Source organism: Diabrotica virgifera, chromosome 6 (assembly GCF_917563875.1).
Source record: "Diabrotica virgifera virgifera chromosome 6, PGI_DIABVI_V3a".
In the NCBI taxonomy this organism is placed as follows: domain Eukaryota; kingdom Metazoa; phylum Arthropoda; class Insecta; order Coleoptera; family Chrysomelidae; genus Diabrotica; species Diabrotica virgifera.
The window spans coordinates 22507024-22526872 of NC_065448.1; the positions used below are offsets into that span (position 1 = coordinate 22507024).

Genomic DNA, 19849 nt, shown 5'->3' on the forward strand with positions numbered 1-19849 from the left:
ACAGATTACTTGGAGGTTTTTGGGGTCGTTTAACACGAATACGCCATCAGGACCAACCTCGGAGCACCTAGTCCCCAGGGTGACTGATTTTCACGTCATATTCTGAAATTTCAAAACTTTTTCGGTTTCCGAGATTGCTTCTGATGGCGTAGGCGTATTTAGCAACCCAAAAACCCCCCGAGTAATCTATTTGCATTAATTTAGTGCTAAAAATTCTCGAAACTCCAGATGACGTGCCTTTGAGACACATGCCACGTAGCCCACGCAGGGCAGCACATGCCAGCTTTCTGTATCGTGCTGACAATATTGCACGACCACATTACTTGTACTTAAGACACAGCGCAGCGGATGATACGAATGCCCGCCAACACAGGCACGCACAGAATCGTGTGCGTGCGCGCTTGTCAGACTCAGAACTGAAAATTTTCCATGATTGGGAACGTAGATAGCAACACGACTACTGTGTGAATTGTGTGACAATCTGCGTGTAGCCGATTCAGCCCATGAATTTCGTGCAATTTGTTGTTTGTGTTGCCCTGCGTGGGTTGTGTGGCATGTGTCTTAATGTGCGACTTGTCTTAACAGTATCTCTGCGCACCAGGTGCTTCGGGGGTCGGTTTTGATTGCGTACTTTTGTTCAGTGACCCCAAAAACCCACTGACTAACAAAATATGTCCCTTAAAACTTACTAATATTCCCTTACTAATATTCACATGTTTAAACACTTTTGAATGCATGCTATGCACTTTAAAATGCAATTATGCATTTCTACCAATTTTTCTATTGTAGACTTTTTTCCTGAAGTCATCCTGAATACAATGCAAAAGGTTGCAACTCTCTAGGTGCTTTATGTAAAAATCGATTATTACTTCCTAAATGCCCTGGTTTATAATAGCGGTTACATTGGGAGGAAGTATATTCAATGAGTAATTTTATTGGTTCATGAGAATTAAATTTCATATTTGTTTTGACATTTCGATTTTCAATCCGGAAACGTGTTCAAAAATTATAAAACAAAATTATTAATACTCTTAACAAATAAATATTTATAATAGGCGCTGGGTGGTACTTGGCTCCGATCTTGTAAGCATTAGCCATGGTTTTAATGAATTTCTGAGAGATGTAGATATCAATTTGTAATCTTTATGTGCATTTTGTAATAAAATGTAGATAATGTGTCTGTGTTAAGATTATAATGGGTGATACGAATGCTAAAATAGGCAAGGAGCCGCAGTCCTGTGGCACAATAGGAAAACACTCACTGCAAAATAAAACAAGCGAGAATGGGGAGTTTTTGATAAATTTTGCCTCCAGAAAAAACATGGTTATAAGTTCCACATGCTTCCCACATAAAGACATATACAAAATGACATGGATTTCACCAGATGGAACCACAACTAACCAAATTGACCATGTTCTGATAGAAAAAAGGGCAGCCAGTAGTATCTCCGATGTGAGAACACGACGAGGAGCATGCTGTGGATCAGACCATCTTTTACTACAAACCAAATTTAGTTGCAGAGTTAACAGGGAAAGAAACGAAAGACAACAAAGAACAAACAAACTGGACCTGGAAAAACTGAAGATTCAGGAATGTAAAAAGAAGTTCGGACAAGAAGTCGCAAATGAGTTAAGGACGCTAGAACTGCACTCCATAGAGGGCAAATGGAGTAATATTAAACAGAAGTACTGGCAGCAGCAGTGTCCACACTGGAAAACAAGAAAAAGGAGAGAAGAGGAGCATGGTTTGATGACGAGTGCAGACAAGCAATAGAGGAAAGAAATGAAGCACACAAAATGTACATAAAAAGAAGAACACGGGAAAGACGATTTAAAGTCGCAAGACGGAAAGCAGACAAGATATGTAGAAATAAAAAGAGAGCCTATGAAAATGAACAAATAGAAAAAATGCAAAAATAAGCACTTTGAATCCATGAAAATTACAGATCACATAAACACAACATAATCAAAGTAACTTGTGAAGCGGTAACGATTAATTTCATTTAAGTTGCTAATTTGGGGGGTGATCTTCATGATTTTTTTTGTCAAAACAAAAGGGGCCAACTTTATTTTGAGCGTAACTTGCTTACATTTCATGCTAGAAATTTTTTTTATAAAAACAGAAATAAAGCTTTTTATAAACACTTTGAAAAAGTTGTAATGAGTTTTGCCCAAGAATGATTCATTATTTGGATATTTCACATTGAAATATTCTATTTGGAATTTTTCAAATATGAACCTATTTTTCATTAGCTATAACTCTGTTTTTTCTAGGTAAAGAGACCTAATAGAGTAAGGTCTCTTTTTATGCGGATTATTTTTATGCGATTTTGAAGTTATGCGGTTGGTATTTCATTCAAAAATGTATATTATTAACAATTTAGTATAATAATTAACATTAACTATTCCCATCCAGTAGTCTGAGAGTTTGCAGTTCGGGTATTCCCCTTGTTACATGATGTACCATGCAGCTATTATATCAATCTGAATTTCGCCTTGAAAGGTATTAGTTCTGGGTCCCGCGTATAAAAAAAGTTGATTAATAGCAAGCTGAAAATTTGTTAGTAGCTTAAGGGTGTCTATTCGGACAAACTTTGATATATGGGAACACTGGAACAGGGGAAGTTTTAATTATGGAACAGGTTAAACATTTGGAACGGTCATACCACGAAAACGTCACATGTATTTTTTCCGATAGAACTTCCAATTGATTCGTTACCCTTTCATTAAACTCTAATGCAAAAATCAGACTGCTATTTATCAATCAATTGGAAGTTCTGTCGGACAAAATACATGTGACGTTTTCGTGGTCTGACCGTTCCAAATTTTTAACCTGTTCCACAATTAAAACTTCCCCTGTTTCAGTGTTCCCATATATCAAAGTTTGTCCGACTAGACACCCTTAAGCTATTAACCAATTTTCAGCTTGCTATTAGTCAACTTTTTTTTCATACGCGGGATCCAGACCTATATAACCTGCAATTGTTTTGAAATTAAATTTAAATGTTGCTGATTTCAAGTTGCAGTATAATAAACAGCACATTTTGATTTCTGGATTGAAACATTTAATTAAGTGTCGTAAAGTTTTATTTTCCATTAGAAGAGCTTTTTGCAATCTCAATATCGTTAGTCTGCGTTTTTAATTTCTTCTTTAAGATTTTATTTGGCCCAATGAAGAAAAAAAAACATCAAAGACACAATTTTTGGTGGACAAACGTCCACCATTTTATGTGATTTTAGAAAATCACGGAACGTATCCTTACTTTTTCAATGCAAGTAAAATCTTTTTTTATGCGATTTTTTTATATGCGCTTTTCTGAAGAACGTATCCACCGCATAAAACGAGACATTACTGTATACAGGGTGAGTCATGAGGAACTGTACATACTCCTACCTCGGATAGAGGCCCCTATGGGGAATAACAAATGACCATTAAAAAGTGTCTGCTCCCATTGTTTAATAATATACAGGGCGAGTTTCGCATTTTGACAGAAATTTTTATTCGTCATAATTTTTGAACGGTCTGATCGATGTGTCTCTTATTTTGGTCAGTCGTTACACTATTGCCACCTAATCAACTTATTTATTTAAACTAGAAAAAAACCAGGTCCGGCTTTAAAAAAATTAGTTCGTTTGGGTCTTAGAAAAAATTTCACCCTGTATAAGCTTTTTGAAAACTCTAATATGAATTTTACAAATTAGACAAATAGGCAATTAAAATACTATATTTATTTTTTTCCGCACACGATTGCTTAATTTTTTATAAAAAAATCAAATTTGATTATGAATTAAAACTTTGGTAAAGTGAACCATAGATTTAACAAAATTAACTTTTATTACCAAAATTAATTTTTTTTTAACAAATATTTAATTTATGTTACCACCAATCAACTGATTTATTCAAACAAGAAAAAAATCAGGCCCGGATTTAAAAAATAAGTTCGTTTTGGTCTTAGAAAAAATTTCACCCTGTATACGCTTTTTGAAAACTCTAATATGATTTTTACAAATTAAACAAATAGGCAATTAAAATGGAATATTTACTTTTTTTCCCTACACCATTACTTAATTTTTTATAAAAAAAATCAAATTTGACTATGAATAATTAAATGTTTGGTAAAGTGAACCATAGATTAAAAACAAAATAATTTTTATTACAAAAATGAATTTTTTTTGAACAAATATTTAATTTATATTATCACCTAATCAACTGATTTATTCAAACTAGAAAAAATCAGGCCCGGATTTAAAAAATTACTTTATTTGGGTCTTAGGAAAAATTTCACCTTGTATACGTTTTTTGAAAACTCTAATATGAATTTTACAAATAAGGCAAATAGGCAATTAAAATGGCATATTTATTTTCCCCCACACGATTACTTATTTTTTTATTAAAAAATCAAATTTGACTATGCATAGAAAGTTTGGCGAAGTTATTGCATAGATTTAAAAAAATTTACTTTTTTTACAAAAATTAATTTACAAACACGTTTTTCTTAAAATTAAAAGTTTTACCATTTTTTTTTTCTATAACACGTCTACATCTAGAACTTCCCATAACACTTCTTTTGGACTCTATAGTTTAACATAGACGTGATCAAATTGATAAATTTTAAATTTTTCCACCTAATTTTTGCGATTTACAAGTTTGCAACTTTTACAAGAAGAAGACTGAAAGTCTAAAACAATTTTCATAGTCTTCACAATGGTAAGAGGTATGTGCTGTAAAAATTTCAGAAGATAATTATAAAATTAAACAGAGTTGTAGCGAGTTAAACCGTGAGTTCATTTTTTTTTCATTTTTAGGTTAAAATTCCGATTTTGACAAATTTGATTTTTTAATAAAAAATTAAGTAATCGTGTGGGGAAAAAAATAAATATGCCATTTTAATTGCCTATTTGTCTTATTTGTAAAATTCATATTAGAGTTTTCAAAAAGCGTATACAGGGTGAAATTTTTTCTAAGACCAAAACGAACTAATTTTTTAAGTCCGGACCTGATTTTTCTCTAGTTTGAATAAATCAGTTGATTGGATGGTAACATAAATTACTTATTTGTGCAAAAAAATTAATTTTTGTAATAAAAGTTATTTTTTTTTAAATACATGGTTCACTTTACCAAACTTTTAATTCATAGTGAAATTTGATTTTTTTATTAAAAATTAAGTAATCGTGTGCGGAAAAAAATAAATACGCCATTTTAATTACCTATTTGTCTAATTTGTAAAATTCATATTAGAGTTTTCAAAAAGCGTATACAGGGTGAAATTTTTTCTAAGACCCAAACGAACTAATTTTTTTAAAGCCGGACCTGATTTTTTTCTAGTTTGAATAAATTAGTTGATTAGGTGGTAATAGTGTAACGATTGGCCATAATAAGAGACACATCGATCTGACCGTTCAAAAATTATGACGAATACAAATTTCTGTCAAAATGCGAAACTCGCCCTGTATATTATTAAACAATGGGAGCAGACACTTTTTAATGGTCATTTCTTATTCCCCATAGGAGCCTCTATACGAGGTAGGAGTATGTACAGTTCCTCATGACTCACCCTGTATACACCGTTTTTTTCACTTTTTTATAGGTTAAAGTTTTGCTAAGAATATTTTTTTCGACGAAATGTTTACGTTTTGAGTTATTTGCGAAAAACCGTCTAAAAACGTGGCTATTTTGTTAAAAAATGAACATATTCACTTGCAAATAACTCGAAAAGTATTGATTTGGTGAAAAAACTCTATAGAACAAAACTTGCTTAAAATTAGTCAGTTTATTCATTTCGGGACTTATCTTGGACATATATATTTTCACCCCGAGATGGGGTGAAATTCACCCCCAGGGCAAAAGAACACATTGGCACCATATCACTTTTTTCTCTGACATGTTAGCTATGCGTATGCCAAATTTCATGTCAATCCAAGCTATTCTTAAAAATTTCCAGCAAAAACCGTGAAAAATGTAATAAGAATTGAAGAAATGAAACAATAAATCTCCAAAAATGATCCAGAAATAACCTTACTTAAATAACTAAAAATACATAAATATAATGGTTGCTTTTATTTATCTAATAACAATAAAATAAATAAATAATTCCTAACTAGAAACAGATTTGCATTGTGTTAGTGGTGGTAGTAGGAAGGAGCAGCATGTACTTCTGGAGCAGAAAAACTGGAGTAGGAGACTTCAGGGGCACTGGAGTAAGTTACTTGGTTAAATGCTGGTACTTTAGCTACTAGAGGAGATGCATATGAAGCTTTAACACTGGAATAAGGGTAAGCTTCAGGGTCAATAGCTTTCAAGACAGGTTGGGCATAAGCTACTGGTGCAACGGCTTTTACAACAGATTGGGCATATGCTACTGGAGCAACGGCTTTTACAACAGGTTGAGCATAAGGTACTGGTGTAACTTCTTTCACAACAGGTTGGGCATAGGCTATTGGAGCAACGATTTTGGCAGCAACTGGAGCAACGGCTTTAACTGGATGAGCCGCTGGTTCACGGTGTACAACAGCATTGAAACCACTGTGAGCATCGACGGTGTATTCTACTACTCTCTTGGTACCATCAGCTTCGATTAAAGAGTAACTTCCTTTAACAACGTCGCCTTCGCGAGTTTCATGTTGGCTTTTGACATCACCAGTGTGGGGATCTTCTACACCATAACTAAAATCATAGTGAGCTGGAGTTGAGTAATCTTCAGCTACGACTTGTTTAGCGACTTTGTACACTGGGGCAGCTACTTTAATAGCTGGAGCGGCGTAGGCTACTGGGGCAGAGTAAGATACTGGAGCGGCTGCTGGAATTGCTGGAGCTGCTGCATAGTGAACTGGAGCAGCTACTTTAGCATAACTTGGTCCACCATATGATACTTCAGGAGTCGAGATACTGGAATAAGAAACTGAAGGAGCATCGGAGTAAGAATGGTGAGGGTTTAGAATTCCAGCTTGGGTGGAAGCTACAAGAGCCAAAAAGTTGATGAACTGAAAAAAATATTTTTTTTGTTAATTTTTTGTTAGGTTATATAACTACAAGTATTAAAATGGCATATAAAAACAACTAAGTCTTCAAGAATAGGTTTTATTTATTATAAGGATTGGTGTTTAGTGGTGACTGGTATAGGTGATTGGCGAGAGTTGTAATTGTTTAATGAGTGGTAAGTGGTCTGATGAATAGTTAAAGAGAGATACATTGTGAAGATGCTAAAAATGTCATTCCCTGTTTTCTCAGATACGAAGGGGTTGTTTGATGGGTTTTAAAGAAATAAAAATAATTAAGTTTTATAAATTATATTAAAAACTTAATAGACAACTTAACTTAACGAGAAAACTAAAGTGATGGTGGTAACAAAAAACAATACAAAAATAAACATAAACATTGAAGGAAATAGAATCGAACAGATAGAATTATTCAAGTACTTAGGGATAAGTTTGAATAATTAAGGGACACAAGAAGACGAGATTGGTGCCAGAATAAACTCAGCAACTAGAATATATCATGAACTAAGCAAAAACTTTTTGAACAGAAAAGAAATAATAACAAAAACTAAAATGATCGTTTACCAAACGGTATACCAACCTGTATTAACCCACGAGGCAGAAAATTGGGTAATTGATGAATGACAAACAAAGCGACTGCAAGCAAGTGAAATGAAATACTTGAGGAAAGCGCTTGGTGTTAGAAGAACAGACAGAAGAAGAAACGAAGACGTCAGACAAGAACTAGGAACGAAATCACTCAAGTTTAAAGCAGAAGAAAAGAATCTGAAATGGTGGGGACACATGATCAGAATGAACAAAACTAGACAGGTGAAGACGATATGGGGAGCGAGAAAAATAGGGAAAAACCGTAGAGGACGACCAAGAAAAACATGGAACAAAAGTATAAACGAGATTCTCGAAGAAAGAGGAAAGACATGGAGTGAGGCGAAGGAACTAGCTAGAGACAGAAAAGAGTGGCGTAAATTTGTAGACAAAATTTAAGAGAGCTTGTACACATCGACACCTACGGGTATAAGGGGTTTTTGATTATTTATGTATGTATTAAAAACCTAAAAAGAAGCTTTACCTAATGTATTTGAACATGAACTGTAGCTGTCGAATACGTAAATCTGGATTATTCTTTATACAAGGGTAGTTTTTACCCCAAATAACAAAAAGCACAAATCGAGACAATATAACTTTTGAAGTAGAGGGTCAGATGTGGTATACTACTTTTCGGGAAAATCCATGGTAAGCCTTTGCCACATTTTCATCTTTAGTAGGTGCCTATACTATAATACCATTTTGGATTCATAAGCATGATAATGAAGAGAATCATAGTGAAAAAAATAATATAAATAGTCACAAATCTAGTGGATAATCTCAGATAGTGAAAGATATAGTCGTACTATAAACTTAGTAAATGGTACTCTTTCCTGCAAGCAAAACTAAGTGAAAGAAGAGAGGACCGAATGGACAGCAATAGTCTACTGAATTACATGACGTGGCTAAACCCTTATGAGAGCTAAACCAGTAGACTTAATTTTTAATATAATCGTCAGAGTGTTACGATTTAAATAAAAAAATATTATAAAAGATATATTATAATAAAATCCCTTAAAGTGCTACATCACAGAGCGTTTTCGGCATCGGTGCTAAGCACTGATGATGGAATTGTTATTCCTAAAATGTTTGTGATGTAGTTTTTTAAGGTATTTTATTAAAATATATCTTTTATAATGGACTTTTGTATTTTTTTTTTCAATTTTAAATCGACTCTGTGCAATTTGATTACTTACTTTAAATGCCATGATGTGAATCACTGGAAACGTCGTCTGATCTACTGAATGATTCAATCTGGTTTTATATCATTTATATATAATGAAAATAGTTACTAAAGGCAGGCGTGGTGATTATATCATCGAATACTTTAATTCCTAAAATTACTTTCATTGAAAGTGTAACACTTGTAAATTCTAAATGCAATGTGAACTAACCTTGAACTAGAAAATTTGGTGTATAATTAATACTTACCATTAACAATAACTGGAATTTTCTAAAATATTTCATTACGTATAACTACAAATTACTTTAATTTAGTTTGCCTTTAAGAGGTTTTATTTTGTCAAATATAATTTAAAAAATAATAAATTTGTTTTGGGGGGACATCTGGTGTTGAATCCTGTATAAGAATAAATACCTAATATGTATAACTAAAATTTTACTTGAATCAACATCAAAAAACGTGTTTTAAGGAACGTTTAATGAAATAGTTATTGTAATACAATGCAAATTTAATAATAATAATAATAATACATAAATATTACAGTGATTTCAGTCTTCTTTGTTTGCCGTGCTTGTTTTCAAGCGTTGGCTATCGTTGTATTAACAAGCTGATATAAACGTTTATATGTATGACACGAAATGACACGAAAGCTGCAATACTTGGGGCATGTTATACGTAATTAGAAATACAACATACTTCAATTAATTATACAAGGGAAGATTCAGGGCAAGAGAAGTGTAGGAAAGAGAAGAATCTCATGGTTGTGTAACTTGAGGGAATGGTACGGATCCACATCAACAAAACTATTCAGAGCAGCAGTATATAAGATCACAATAGCCGTGAAGATAAATGTTTTTCGGTCGGCAGCTAGATGAAACAATATTAAATAGAATAAAAAATTGAAAATTATATTTAAAATTAATTAAATTACTCATCATCTTCAACGGTGTGCCACAGCCCTCTGGTAGATCCTCTATCTCTCCGGCTGCGGCTGTGGCAATTCGTCTATTAGCCCAGTAAATGAACGGGAAATTCGGCGATACCGTGTAATTTTCAGGGGCAACTCCGAATTGCATGAAAATTTGGATTTAGGTTCTACTTACCCTCCACTTCAAAGTTGAAATTGTGCCGTTGGTTGCTTTTACTTGGGGGATGACAGTCACCCCTTCTCGGGGGTGAAAAAGATATGTTCAAGATAAGACTGGAAATGGATAAATTGACTGATTTTAAGCAACTTTTGTCCTATAGAGTTTTTTAATGAAGTCAATACTTTTCGAGTTATTTGCCATTGAAAATGTTGATTTTTCGACAAAAAAACTACGTTTTCAGACGGTTTTTCACAAATAACTCAAAAAGTAAATATGTTATCGAAAAAAATATCCTCAGCAAAAGTGTAGCTTATAAAAAACCCAAAAAATTATGTATCAGTAAAGTCTATCAATCAAATTAAAACAAAGTTGTAGCTCATGAAAAATACGTTCATATTCGTCTAATTCCAAATCGACTATTTCAAGGTGAAATCACCTAAAAATTAAGAACTTTTCGGGAAAAACCCAATTAAACTTTTTTAAAGTGTTTATAAAAAGCTTTGTTTTAATTGTTAATAAAAGTTTTAGCATTAAAAATAAGCGAGTTACGCTCAAAATATAGTTGGCCCTCTTTTTTTTTGTAAAAAATCATGAAAATCTCGCCGTGTTTAGCTCCCCAAATGAAATTAATCGCTACCGCTTTACAGACAATTTACTGACCTGTCTATTTTTTATATGATCTGTCAGTCTCACCGGTTTAAAGTGTTTATTTTTGAAAGGGTTATAATTGAGAAATCTTGAATGGGTCACTAATCACGAGTGTATGCAAATTTTGAACAGCCATATCTTAACCAATGTTTGTCTTACGGAGAAAAAAAATGAAACTAGCATATTTATAACAGCAAAACCTACATTTTTTATTCTTTAAGATTTTTCATATCACTAATACTTTTTTAGTTATTTTGAAAAAACGAAATTTTTCAAAAATGTTTAGATTTTTTTTTTATATAAAACCAAATGTTTTCAGAAATAAGCACTTCAAACCAATTAAACTTACAGATCATATAAACAATACACATACAGTTAAAATAGATGGTAAAGCCAAACGATTAGTTTCATTTAGGGAGCTAAATAGAGGGAGGTTTTCACGTTTTTTTTTTAACAAAAAAAGGAGCCAACTTTTTTTTCAGTGTAACTCGTTTATTTTTGATGCTGTAAACTTTTGTAAAAAACAAATAATAATCTTTTTTTCGATACTTTAAAAATGTTAATAAGGTTTTCCCGAAAAATGTTTCTTTCTTCGGTGATTTCGCGTTGAATTATTCGATTTGGAATTAGACGAATAAGAACGTATTTTTCATGAGCTACAATTTTGCTTCTACTCAATTTGTAGACTTTACTGGTACACCATTTTTTTCGTTTTTTTATAGACTATACTTTTGCCACAAATATTATTTTCGATAAAATATTTACTTTTTGAGTTATTTGGGAAAAACAGTCTGAAAACGTAGTTTTTTTTGTCGACAAATCAACATTTTAAATCGCGAATAACTCGAAAAGTATTGACCTAAGTAAAAAACTTTATAGAACAAAAGGTGCTTAAAATAACTCAATTTATCCATTTCCGGCCTTATTTTAAACACGCGTTTTTCACCCCCCAAGAAGGGGTAAATGTCACCCCCCAAGTAAAAGCAACCAACGGCACAAATTTAACTTTGAAGTGGAGGGTAAGTAGAACCTAAATCCAAATTTTCATGCAATTGGGAGTTGCCCCTGAAAATTACACTCAAAAACGGTAATTTATTGGGCTATATACTACAGTCACAATAAAGTTAGAGCACTGGAAGTAAACAAACCAAGACCCGTTGAATGTTACTAGGAGCACTCCCAAATCGTAATTTACAATGTACATGCCAAATAATAATTACATAATAAAGATAAAAAAGATCAAGGCAGGTTTTGTTTATATTTGATTCAGAGTTGGACCACCATCTCCATATAGCTATTTCAGCATCCTTGTGCATCAGCAGTGAAGTTTATGCAGTCACAACTCTGAAGGAAATATAAACATTCTGCCTATTTTAAGGCAAACCATCGCAATGCAATGAACCCACCTTTTGAGACGCAATTTAGCGACATCTCTCGTATTACGAGGAAAACAACGAAAAGCCCCAGATACAAAGTTTACTACCTTTTAAACAATTAGAATAATTGAAATAAAAATATAATAAACAATATTTTAAATCTAAGACTTTTCGTTAATAAACTGCTTTCTGGCTGCATCCCGTATCTCTATCAATGATATAATAGTTATTTATTAAACAGTTCTTGAAGTATGCTTTTTGCGAACGCACGCGAATGCTATACATCGCGTAAGTTCGCAAAAAGTACTTCACATACAGTTTCATACAACATTTTGTAACTGTTCGTTACTGGAATTCATTTCTATTCTACAATTTTTAGAACTTTGACATTTAAAAACTCTAACTTCTTTTAAACCACAAAACTGTCAAAACTTTTGTCGTAATTTATTGCTGACAATGTAATCACCATGACAACGCGAAAGTTAAGGATATTTGATTATATTATTATGAAAGTGTGTCAAAGAGAGTGCGAAAAAGTAAATCCCATTTAAAATACATTGTTACTTCACGCACACTTTAAATCCTTCACGTACTGCTATCTATAATGACAGTTTTCTGTCATTATAAACTGAAAACTTTTACGTAATATGACATAGTGTAGATAAAATAATTTACAATGTACATTGTAAATACCAACCCATGATCTACAAAGTTTATACATCGTAAATCGTGATTCGGGAGTGCTCCTCTTAGCATTTAATATGTCTTGGTTTGTTTATTTCTAATGCATCTTAATTGTGACTTTATTATAGTCTTCTGTGATCTTGCTAGACCTGTTGCTATCAGAAAAAATAACGAAGAAACGAATAAAGAAGAGAAATAACAATACTTTTTTATGCAATAAAAAGAGAAAAAAGAATACAGGAACTGAGAAATGTCAGAAATGAGCCTTGAGATCAGTTGATGAGAAATCTTATCAAGCCACTGAATACCAAATAACCAAGTAGGAGATCTCAGTAAAATACAGGATATTTTATGATACGGAAGGTGAAGAAGACGGAAATAAAACCAGCATGTTATATGAATGCATAGGAACCACTAGCCCGAATTGCAAGATTTAATAACAATACTAAAAGAAGAATTATTGAAGAAGAATTTATAAAGAAGAAAAAGAATTGCGAATGCAATTAAGGAAGCCGACCCCGCATAAAGATAAGTCAAAGAGAATGATGACTAAAAGAAGAAGAATATATAAAAATCACTGCCAAAACATGTAACATAACATTCTTGATAATTTTGAAAAAACCTTTAAAATGCTCTGCTATTCTAAGATGAAGTTAACTTTATATTATTGAGTCATTGAGAAAACGCCTACTACGAAATTTCTAGATTTTTTCATAATATCTTGGAGAGCGATCTCGCCAAAAATATCAATTTTTCTTGTTACTAAAATATTTAAAATATTTATATGATATTCAAGCAATTTGTATTAACTATATTATAGTCTGGGCTGATTATCGGAAAATAGGCCATTTTTGGGAAAAGTTATTTACCAGCAATTTTATTGCTAGAATCGAATCTTATTGTATGAATTAATAATAAAGGTATGCAAAGTCCGCAGATAGTGTGCTACTTTTTTTATACACAAAATGGCGCCCGAAAATCGTGTTTTTTTCAATTTTTGCTCTATAACTCCAAATATTTTAACTTTACATCAAAAACACCCAAATAAAAATTCATCGCAATTAAATTTTGCATACAGACGTGTTTTTTCCGATTCACTTCGACGAAAAGTTTCCCCGGAAAAGCGGGTTTTTCCAACAAAATCTTTAATTTTCAACTAAAATTTTAGATAAGTAATTGTTAATAAATAATTAAATAACTTGGTAATGTAAAAGCACTTTTCGCATAGATTATATTTCCAGAAGTCGATGGAAATTGAATGAACAGTTTAGCAACAATTGAATTGTTAATTAAAAATTTACGGTCGCTATTATAACGACAATAATTATGATGCATAAGAATAACTATGATTTTTTCATAAAAAGACACTATACCTATCTAATGTACTTTGCAGAATTGAAATTGGACTATTTAAGCGGCCTCAGGAATATTTTAAAATTATTAAGAATTTTTTGGCTTATAAACAAATAGAATATCTCGAGAAATATTACACTAAATTAAATTGTAAAAACGGTATTCGAAAAGCAGCGGCAGGACACTTCTTTTAAAAGAAAAAAACGTTCAATTATGACGAGTAGTTCCTGAGATACAACCAGTGAAAGTTGACCGGAATTTACGGCAAAGATATAAACAATAGGATCATAATTTTCAAACCATCAACTTTTTATTTTTGTTCTCTTTCTCCACACCAATTTTCATTTCTTTAAAATACTCATAACATATATTATTATAATAAAAACTATCGATAATACGTGTGAAAATTGCCAAAAATAGCAAAATTCCAATCAAAAATTAGGTTGGAGAAAATGTAACCCTCAAAGTTCAAAATCGGTATACGTTAAAAAAATGCATTTTCTCGGCTTTCCATGGAGCAATTTCCTTCATTCTTTTTTTTGTTCCCAAGTAACTCGAGTAGAGCCATCGAACTAACGCATTAATAAATGTCAGACTTGCTTTTGTTTTGTTATAATAAATTAATTTATTTATTATAACACAAAATTTTAATTTGTTTAAATAAAAATTGTTTAAATAATTATACAGCTTTCAAATGAGAATATTTATGTTTTTACCTTTAAAAGGTACACTTGTAGTAAGTTTATCTAAAAAAAGCCTACAACTGGAAAAAATATGTAGTTTTCTGTTCTTATAAATAAATTAATCTGTTATAACAAAACAAAAGCAAGTTTGACATTTAATAATGCGTTAGTTCGATGGCTCTACTCGAGTTACTTGGGAACAAAAAAAGAATGAAGGAAATTGCTCCATGGAAAGCCGAGAAAATGCATTTTTTTAACGCATACCGATTTTGAACTTTGAGGGTTACATTTTCTCCAACCTAATTTTTGATTGGAATTTTGCTATTTTTGGCAATTTTCACACGTATTATCGATAGTTTTTATTATAATAATATATGTTATGAGTATTTTAAAGAAATGAAAATTGGTGTGGAGAAAGAGAACAAAAATAAAAAGTTGATGGTTTGAAAATTATGATCCTATTGTTTATATCTTTGCCGTAAATTCCGGTCAACTTTCACTGGTTGTATCTCAGGAACTACTCAGGAACTACTATCTCAGTTTTTTCTTTTAAAAGAGCGTCCTGCCGCTGTTTTTCGAATACCGTTTTCACTATTTAGTTTAGTTTAATATTTCCCGAAATATTCTATTTGTTTATAAGCCAAAAAATTCTTTATAATTTTAAAATATTCCTGAGACCGCTTAAATAGTCCAATTTCAATTCTGTAAAGTACATTAGATAGGTATAGTATCTTTTTATAAAAAAATCATAGTTATTCTTATACATCGTAATTATTGTCGTTATTATAGCGCCCGTAAATTTTTAATTAACAATTCAATTGTTGCTAAACTGTTCATTAAATTTCCATCGGCTTCTGGAATTATAATCTATACGAAAAGGGCTTTTATATTACCAAGTTATTTAATTATTGATTAACAATTACTTATCTAAAATTTTAGTTGAAAATTAAAGATTTTGTTGGAAAAACCCGCTTTTTCCGGGGAAAGTTTTCGTCGAAGTGAATCGGGAAAAACACGTCTCTATGCAGAATTTAATTGCGATGAATTTTTATTTGGATATTTTTGGTGTAAAGGTAAAATCTTTAGAGTTATAGAGCAAAAATTGAAAAAACATGATTTTCGGGCGCCATTTTGTTTATAAAAAAAGTAGCACACTATCTGCGGACTTTGCATACCTATATTATTAATATATACAATAATAAGATTCGATTCCAGCAATAAAATTGCTGGTAAATAACTTTTCCTCGTATTTTGCTAATTAGCCCAGAGTATTATAATACATATTTACTGGTAATACGTATTTACTGGTCTTGAATGTCTTGTCACTAATTAATGAACATATGTAACAATTTTTGTAGTTCAATGCCAGGTCGCTTACTATTATCTCATTTAGAATTGGGTATTGTAGATCAATGAAAGTAAAATAAGGGATCGAAAGATTTGGTCATAGTAGAACCACGCCTTTTAGTGTTATGTTTTATATATAAATCACCGAGTATTAGAAAAAAGTATAGTTATTTCAGTAGTTACAACTAACACAGTGGTCTCAATATGGCATTTAAAGTAAGTGGCCCAAAATAAATTTGTGCTAATGTGAAACGTTTTTTGGAGCAACAAAGGATTAAGTGCATAGTGTATTTTAAAATTAAGTGAGCCCAAACTGTTTCTTTACTATTGGATTATACGGGGTGTTTTGAAAAAAATTTCAAAATTATATCTTCTGTGCTAACATCATTTGTGTAGGTACCTACTATCAAGCAAATCGACACGAAGATACACTCATATTTATATTCTAGTGCCAACGGGAGAAAATTCAAATAAAAGCAAAGAAGTAAAATGTGAAATATTCACGAAGACCCCGTTGTCTATCTTTTCAATGTAGCCCACTCTCATTGCTCTCCAGTTTTTTCTGTTTTGGTCTCGTTGATACTAATTTAGCCCCGCTGGTCTTTTAAGTCATCCTACCATCTTTGTTGTTGTTTTTCGAACCGTTCTCTGTCTCATTATGGTCTCCACTCTTTCTATAGCTCTCTGGTCTTTGTAATTTACTTGTTGTCTTCTTGTCCAACAGTGGTAGGATACGTTCACTGTAGATCTTTGTTTTCAACTTTAGATAAAGTCTCATGTTTAGTGTATATATTAACTTACCATATGCTGTCCAGTTTATCTTAATTCTTCTGCTAATTTCATGTTCTCTCAACGAACGTAAGGTTGTTGAGGTTGTCTCCTGCTATTTTGTTTGCCAGGTTAACCCCATTTTATTCTTTAATTAAAAACATCTGTAAATGTAAGAGTGAATAGTTTATGGAATATTATTATCCCCTTGGCTTATTATTTCTCTTCATATCGTTATTTCTTCTGTTAGTTCATGTTTACACATAAGGTTCATTTACTATAGGTCTTTTTAATTATATTGATACACTGTTGATATATTCCGCAGTTTTGCATGGAAGCAATTATTGGATTTATTGCCTTAATGAAATCTACACAGAGCAACATAAAGCTATATTGGATTCTGCCTTTTCTATATTATTTGTTTGGCTATACGTAGGTGTCGCGTTGTACTATAATGCTTCCTGAATCCTGCCTGATCCTTTGGTTGGTTTAGCTCAATTTTCTGTTCTAGTCTGAAAAATTAAATTTTCATACAGCTTGCACAATATTTGAAATAACATTTGTAATAAAAATGCACCGTATTTTTTGGTGTTAAGATTTTAAAAATTAGCAAGATTTTCTTTCCAAAAATTATTTTAGAAAGATTCACGAGTATCACGTTTGTTTTAGAAAAAAAATTGTAGATTTATAGTTTAGTAAGTTATTTCACCTTATTCATTTAACATTGTTTTTCAGTTCATCAGTTTTTTGGCCCTTGTAGCTGCCACCCAAGCTGGAGTTCTAAGCCCCCACCATTCGTACTCGGATGCTCCTTCAGTTTCTTATTCAAGTGTTTCGACTCCTGAAGTATCATACGGTGGACCAAGTTATGCTAAAGCAGCTGCTCCAGTTCACTATGCAGCAGCTCCAGCAATTCAAGCAGCTGCTCCAGTATCTTACTCTGCCCCAGTAGCCTACGCCGCTCCAGCTATTAAAGTAGCTGCTCCAGTGTACAAAGTAGCTAAACAAGTTATAACTCAAGATTACTCAACTCCAGCTCACTATGATTTTAGTTATGGTGTGGAAGATCCACACACTGGTGACGTAAAAAGCCAACACGAAACTCGCGAAGGTGACGTTGTTAAGGGAAGTTACTCTTTAATTGAAGCTGATGGTACCAAGAGAATAGTAGAATACACCGTCGATGGTCACAGTGGTTTCAACGCTGTTGTACACCGTGAACCAGCCGCTCATCCAGTTAAAGCCATTGCTCCAGTTGCTGCCAAATTCGTTGCTCCCGTTGGTTATGCCCAACCTGTTGTAAAAGCTGTTGCTCCAGTAGCCTATGCCCAACCTGTTTTGAAAGCCGTCACACCAGTAGCTTATGCTCAACCTGTCCTGAACGCTGTTGCCCCTGTAGCTTATGCTCAACCCATTGTTAAAGCTTCATACGCATCTCCACTAGTAGCCAAAGTACCAGCACTTAACAAAGTAACTTACTCCAGTGCCCCTGAAGTATCCTACTCCAGTTTTTCTGGTCCAGAAGTACATGCTGGTCCTTCCTACTACCACCACTAAAAGAATGTAGATCTGTTTTTAATTAGGAATTATTTATTTATTTTATTGTTATAAGAAAAATAAACGCAATTATTATATTTATATCTTTTTATTTATTTATAGAAATATCAAGTACTTATTAAAAATTGTTATAGGTGATATTTCGTTGATTTTCTTTTACCTTAAGTAATTAACAAGTATCGTCCATTAGCTTAAACTATTTACCTTAAAAATATTTATAAAATAAGCCTCTTAGTGCTTCTGAATTGGTTAGCCGATAAACTAAGTAAGACATGAGAAATTAGTCTTAATTATGAAGACAAAAGACATAGACAAAGGAGACTTACGAATAATAACAAACCTCTACCGTAATCAAAGAGCTCAAATTGTAATAGATAACGATCTCAGTCCAGAAATTGAAATCAGGAGATGAGTTAGGTAATGATGTATTATAGGTCTGGATCCCGCGTATGAAAAAAAAAGTTGATTAATAGCAAGCTGAAAATTTGTTAATAGCTTAAGGGTATCTAGTCGGACAAACTTTAATATATGGGAACACTGAAACAAGGGAAGTTTTAATTGTCGAACAGGTTAAAAATTTGGAACGGTCAGACCACGAAAACTTCACATGTATTTTGTCCGACAGACCTTCCAATTGATTTGTTACCCTTTCATTAAACTCTCATGCAAAAATCAGACTGCTATTTATCACCTGTCATAATTCCTGTCATTTGACATGTTCTACGTGTTTCACTCATTAAAATGCTTATTTGGTGATAAATAGCAGTCTGATTTTTGCATTAGAGTTTAATGAAAGGGTAACAAATCAATTGGAAGATCTGTCGGACAAAATATTGTTGTGGAATTGTTTTTTTTTACATTTTCATAAAAATCGGAATAAATCAAAGCACCCTGTATTTAGATATAGGGAACACTTATGAAAGTATAGCTTATTTTTTAAGGTCAATTCAGTAATGTCATCAGATATAGGGCATTCCATAAGAAAAAATATAACTTTGATACATCACTCTTTTTTGGAGCACCCTGTATAATTCACATTATTTTTAGATTGTAGTATTAAGGGCCCTGTATATTTCTGTGAAGAAATTTTTTTTAAATATTAAGTGGTTTTCCGTACAGAGACCGAGGCGAATAAGATGAACCACCCTGTATAATATATATCCCCCGTAGACCCGCCACTGGTTCTCTCGAAAAATTGTAGTAAATCAATTTGCAACAATTTCAGTTCTTACACTTTTTTTCGAAAAGTTGAAAATGGCAAGAGATATTCAACAAAAACAATTGCTATAAAATCAATCAGGTCTTACGCTCGCACCTTTACCGCAAACGTACTACCTTAAATATTGATTTTATCAAAAAAATTAACATCAAAATTGTACAAAATTTATTTCTCTTCATTTTTGTATAGGCACATATTTGTTGTAGAACTAATAATAAACGAGATAATTCAACAATTCAATAATTATGCTCCAACTGTCACTATTTTCCCCTCATAACTCGGAAAATATCGACCGCACGAAAAAAAATATAATAAATGAAATTATAGAAAATCTCATTATAAACAATTTCAGTTTATACACT

General features: G+C 32.3%; 2 protein-coding genes across 2 annotated transcripts; one reads left to right on the forward strand and one right to left on the reverse strand.

Annotated features, from left to right (window-relative positions):
* Positions 1–6043: 6043 nt before the first annotated feature.
* On the reverse strand, positions 6044–8808 carry LOC114331441 (cuticle protein 21-like). The gene is made up of 2 exons (XM_028281026.2): positions 8778–8808; positions 6044–6981 (listed from the first exon to the last, which is right to left on the reverse strand). The coding sequence occupies exons 1-2, from the start codon at positions 8787–8789 to the stop codon at positions 6121–6123; spliced, it is 873 nt and encodes a 290-aa protein (XP_028136827.1). The 5' UTR covers positions 8790–8808; the 3' UTR covers positions 6044–6120.
* Positions 8809–16013: 7205 nt separating this feature from the next.
* Positions 16014–18349, forward strand: LOC114331176 (cuticle protein 21-like). The gene is made up of 2 exons (XM_028280673.2): positions 16014–16159; positions 17447–18349. The coding sequence occupies exons 1-2, from the start codon at positions 16148–16150 to the stop codon at positions 18266–18268; spliced, it is 834 nt and encodes a 277-aa protein (XP_028136474.2). The 5' UTR covers positions 16014–16147; the 3' UTR covers positions 18269–18349.
* The last annotated feature ends 1500 nt before the right edge of the window (positions 18350–19849 follow it).